This window comes from Empidonax traillii, unplaced genomic scaffold, assembly GCF_003031625.1.
Source record: "Empidonax traillii isolate 1590-97213 ecotype Southwest subspecies unplaced genomic scaffold, ASM303162v1 scaffold378:size984864, whole genome shotgun sequence".
Lineage (NCBI taxonomy): Eukaryota > Metazoa > Chordata > Aves > Passeriformes > Tyrannidae > Empidonax > Empidonax traillii.
Window position 1 is genome coordinate 777,678 of NW_020955571.1, and position 5,662 is coordinate 783,339.

Genomic DNA, 5,662 nt, shown 5'->3' on the forward strand with positions numbered 1-5,662 from the left:
TATTCTTGAGAAAAAATACGTACCAATCCAGTACCTTATTTCATCCAAGCACTGTACTTTGTCTTTCATAGTAACAGAATAACTTGGCATCTTTGAAAAGCCAGTGGCTTTCAAACCAAGAAGGTCTTGGTTGCCTTCCTGCTCCTTTCAGCAGAAGAACAAGGAGGACTAGTGGCTATCCCTGACTAAATCCTACTGTCTCTTCTGCCTCTTTTTTGCCCTTTGGCCATGTTCTTTTACATAGACTCCATGATTTTGAGCTTAAAAACAGCAAGGCAGGTTTCACATCCCTGCTTAAGGAGACAAAAAAAAGCCATCAAAACAACCCCAAAGCAACTGTTCATTTACCTACTTCTGAAATAGGAAAAAAATTTTAACAAAAACCAAATAAAGCCCAAACAAAGAATGGGATTATTCCTGTTAAAAAAGCCAGTAAGTTATCTACAAAAACTTTGAAGATGAAAAATACATTGTAAAAAATAAAAATATTATCCACTTAACACAGTACATAAATTTTCCTATATAATAAACTACACAAACATATTAAAGTACTTTAAGTCTTAAAAAAGGGCAAAATTCTTAAAAAAAGGACTCAACACTATTAAGGTTAGACTAAACATTATGCCAATGCATTCATTTGCGTGACTTTTTGCAACATGACAATTGTCTGGGGTATGTGTGGGTAGGTATTTATCTTCATGTAAGGGAAACAGTGCAAGAACACTAAGGGTGACAGTTGCCATTTTAAAGTGGTATTTCACAAATAATCAAACAAAACCCCTACAAATACCAGTACACGTCTCAAATACTGCAGGTCACATTCTACAACCCTTGACATTAAAAAGCAAAAGAAAGAAAAAGCCAACAGAATTAATTCAAGTACATCTGGAGTAGGTCCCTTGTGAAGTACTGTTGTTTGCACTTTAGTTGCAATGAATGTGGACGGAGCTCTGCAAAAAACACCAAAGTGAGCGTGCCTTCCCCAGCCCTGCAAAGCAAGTCTGAGTTGAGGGACAATGATCCGTGATTTGCTCAACATTGTGGATGCCCAAACTGGAATGAAAAATGATACTTGAAAAACACTTTGAAGAAAATAATCTCTCAAAATGAGAAGTTAGCTTTGTGTAAAGGCAGTCTTTTTGGTATGTAATCCTATTGGGACACCAATGGCACTCACTTCTTCCCAAATTCTGGTCGCCTCAGAGCTAGCAATAAAGAAACCTTTACGTTGTCCTGGTCATCCTTCTGACCTGATGTACCCTTTGCCATAAGCCTCAGTCCACCATCCAAATTAACCTAGCAGGTATCACACCCTGGCTGAAACAGACATTGCCTCTTCTCAACTTGTGTTCTATACTTAGCTTTGTTCCTCAAAAGGAGAAGCACTTCCTTGTTCCTTTGAAAATACCAGCAGAGAAATCAGCTGCCAGAGTAGTTAAAGTCTGGTGAATTCCCTGTGGTGCTGCAAGTCCCCTATGCTCTCATAGTCATTCTCTCCTGAAAGAGCAGTGTGGTTTGTGTTAGGCACAGACAAGGTCCTGTCTTCTTCTTGGCTCACTGACTGGATAGCTTCATAGTCCGGCTCCAGCTCCCCGTTTGGTCTGTCTGCTGACTGAGGCACAGTGGTAGAATTTAGGGTGTTTTCAAAGTCTTTCACACTTGCATAGAGGCCACTGCAAATAGATGGGGACCTCTGAGATGCAATTTCTTGAATACAGGTGTAAGGAGAATCCAGTGCCTTGATGGCCTGTCCTGGCTTACTCACTGATGAGTACATGGCGGAGATCTAGGAAAAGGAGACACCTGCTGAGTATCCAAGCATGGCATAAAGCTTGTGCGTCAGTCTGTACACTTGTACCACAAGGATGTTGCTTACTTAAGAAAAGACAGGATCTTCTCAAAAAAGTCATGTGCTTTCTTAAAAGGGTATGAGTTTTTCTTATAAAAAATAAATTACAAACCCCTTCTTTTCTGGCATGCATTTATAAATTGATTTTCTTTCAAAAAAGGAAGGCTTTACAAAGTAAGTTTATAAATGTAAAAACTCCTTGAACATAAATCCCTGGCAGGCAAATCACACCTGGGTAAATGGGAATGGCTTTGTGAGCAGGAGCTCTTGCAGATTTTGCTGTGGTCCGGGAGCCAATTTGGACTCAACAGGGAGACAGGCATCAAAGAGATTATCAGGTTGAATTGCTGTAATGTAGGAAAAGGATGCTGTCTGATCCTTGGGGCTTTTAATTTTTTTTTGTTATTATTTTTAATGGTAGTGTCTACTTTTCTGTTTTTATAGACACCCCAAAAGGAGGGCAGTTAATTGTTGTGTTTATAGGCAGGATTAAGGAGGCACCAAGTCATGTGAAGACAACACAGAAAATGTTTGCTCTGTTGACTACACTCTGCCTACAAAGAGGAATCACATCTCAGTCACTGCATATCAGATCTTTATGCTAGAGAATGAAACCTCTCAGCTATAAACACAAGAAAGGGAGGAGCCAGCATCTCACTCCTAGCTCTAAAAATCCCCTCTGGTGAGGTGGTACACTTCAAGAAGTGCACAAAGGTGGCACTTCATGAAGAGGTGAAGGAGAAGCCCACATCTACATATGTTCCTCTGCTCAGGGCTTATTGAGGCTGGTGCCAAGCACAGGGATCAGTCTTGACTCCCTCTGTCAGTCCAAGTGGATACTAACTCTTGCACAGGATGTCTGATATTGCCTGCACTGCTTCTCTGGTACTAAATATCACAATGCAACATAGCTCTTCTCTTACATTTGAAATCTTTTCCAAGCATGCAAGGCCACTTTGGATTTGCATCAACCCAGTTAAAAGAATAGATTGGCATGAAAATGTCCATTATGGTTAAGCAACACTGATGCAGAGGAACCAGACCACTTCTGTTAATTCTGGGATGGTTTTTCTGGTTTGTTTGTTTGGTTTATTTGGTTGGGTTTTTTGTCTGGTTGGTTGTTTTTTGTTTGCTTGGGTTTTTTTAGAGAGACATTGAATTGTAGATGGCAATACTTCTTACTTTTTACGGATTTCAGCCAACCAAACAAAAAATGGGTTTTCTGCTCATTTAATAATTCAACCCTTTTCAGTATTAGATTATGTGAATGCAGTTCAAGGATCAATTTATTCGTTAATGTCAGGGACTGCTTCTCCCAGCAGAAAGCATTACCTCATTCAGCTCATTGCCAAGTATGTGTTTACTTTTACGTCCGAGAACGTATTTACAAATGGCACAGGTGTATTGGAGGTGATCACAAACAACCTTATTTCTGTTTAACTTTTCTTTGTTTAAATCTCAATTTATTTGACCAACTCACATTTTAAAGAACACTTTATGTTCCAGTGCTTTTATTGTGCTTCCATTTACTTCCGAGAGTCCCAGGCACTTTGCTTGGGGAAGGTGGAGCATATGTTTCAAAAGGCTGCTGGTTATTATTCTTAAGTAGAGCTTGTCATCCAAATGAAAAAATTGCTCTAATGATCAACTAATTGTGGCCTCCTGTTATTTTCTGACACCATTTTTAACCTATTGGCCTGATACAGACACGAGAACACTTCTGACTTTAAGAATGTGGCAATACAAACTCTGTGCAGAGAATCTTGGGCTTTCATTTTCCCTTGAAACAAATTTCACCTTTCTTAGATTCTGCTTAATCATGCAGAGCTTATGCTAATTTCTGCCTAAAAAATGGTCTTTAGTTAGTTATTGAATTTCATGCAAGAAACCTACCTCATCTTCTGTAAGAGATGGATCTTCCTCTCGAGACTTGTAAGACACTGAGCTAAGCCTCTGTAAAAAAAGAAAGAAAAAAAAAAGGCTCATTACCCATCACCACTGTAAAACCTATAATAAAACCCTCCCATTACAATCAATACATTACATTTCATGGTCATTTGCTCTCAAGTTCCATTTTAAATAGATAATATCCCTAATATCCAGAGTACATCTCTGGAGATAACAGGCCTGAGGTTAGTAATGCTTTTTAATGTATCTGCTCTTGTCCTGACCTTAAAAGGGTAAAAATAATGTAATGATTAAAACAAACTCTGCTCTGCTGTATCCCAGCCTTTACACTTCTAATGAAGCACCTGCAAAGCCTTCTGAACAATCAGCTGTTGTGACACACCAGATGCCTTTTCACATTATTTTCAGATACACTTTTAGATGACAAAAGAACAATGGTCAGCTGGCACCTTCCTGATGCCTATTATCCTTCATTCTGTGGATCCTAGAAGTGCTGCAGGGAGACCCTGTGTCCTCCCTGCTCCTGGAATGCAGCCACTGTGCAGAGGTTCCCAGCAACCCGAAGTCACAGCCACTTGAACCTGCTGCAGCCCACCCTGAGCTGGAGCCAGATCACACAGCAGAGGTACTGAAGGATGGAGGGCTTGGTTTGGTATCAAGAATAACTTCAAGCATGTAAAGTGTTCTATGGAAAACAGGTCGTGAAACGTTGGGGGAAGAGCATTTTACTCTTATGAAAAACATCTTAGGACCTTTACAGCAACAAAGACCCTGGCTGCTACACCAGGGGTGGGGGGTGCCTCCTCCCTGGGGCAAGAAGTCTTTGCTGGACTCCTACTCCACAGTGACTCGGAGGGTGCCTTCCAGCACTGTAACAGGCTGTATTTTGGAATTCACCACCTAAAACACTTCATACCTGTTCCAGTGCCAACCAAAATGGAGGAGTAGAGCTATTTTTTTTTTTTTTTTTTTTTTATCGAGGCTCATTGCGATATATTCTTTCCTACTTTCATTTACTTGGCATTTTTACTTCCAGTAAATACCAAGCTTCAAACTCCTGAGCACTTCTGACAAGGACCATGACCCAAAGTACACTGAAGCCTGCCTGCTGCTCCCCCGGAGCTTCCCTCATGCTGAAAAATTTTCCTGCTTCTTTCTCACTGTCTAGAGAACATGTTCTTTAACCTGTATTTTGTTTACTCATTAAAAAAAAATAACAGAAGTTCAAATGTATTTTGGCCTTGTATTAGATCTGCTTCACTAAAGCAATTCAGTTTAGTCTTTCTTATTTGCAGGACATTTTTTTGTGTTGGGGTGTAAGTTACTAATTTCATCCTCACACATTAAAACATGCATGTGCTCACAAAATTCTTCAGTGATTTTTGTGATCAGTGTGTCTATAAGCACCATGTGTCAGGACCCCTTTTACAGTTTCCCACTCAAGTACTAAAAAATACCCCAAGGTGTTGGCCATCCTGTATTTGTTTCCCCAGGATCTAGTATTCTTTCTTCTAAATGTGAAACCTGTGACACATCAATTTTGAAGGATATTGTTATCCTGGAAACTGAAAAAAAACCCCACTTTATCCTAAACATTTTGTACCTAGTGATACTGTGCCTGAAACCTCAAAAGCAGCAAAAACCCAGCATGTGTCCTTACTTGTCTTCCACTTTCCTTTCGTTCCTCAACAGCACTCGATTTTTTACTCTTTGGCTCAGCTGCTGCTCCTGACTTGGGCAGCAGAACTAGAAGAACTTTCTCCTCTGGTGCATTTGTAAGGGATACTTTGCCCATCCTCAGGCTGTGCAGCCAGATGTACACACAGAGAGCATTCCTACCAGTGCTCACTCAGGAAAGACCTGGGTGAAAAAGGAGATCCATACTTCTTCTTCTCTTTTTTTTTT

At 40.1% G+C, this 5,662-nt stretch overlaps 1 protein-coding gene across 2 annotated transcripts in view; it reads right to left on the bottom strand.

The window, feature by feature from the left end:
* Positions 1-218: 218 nt before the first annotated feature.
* Positions 219-5,662, bottom strand: part of PAG1 (phosphoprotein membrane anchor with glycosphingolipid microdomains 1) — a 103,212-nt gene continuing 97,768 nt past the window's right edge. For both annotated transcript variants that reach the window (XM_027893073.1, XM_027893072.1), the window contains exons 7-8: positions 3,743-3,802; positions 219-1,786 (exon numbers count right to left, since the gene is read on the bottom strand). In XM_027893073.1, coding sequence (XP_027748874.1) covers positions 1,436-1,786; positions 3,743-3,802 — 411 coding nt within the window. In that variant the 3' untranslated portion in view covers positions 219-1,435. The remainder of the gene's footprint in view (positions 1,787-3,742; positions 3,803-5,662) is intronic.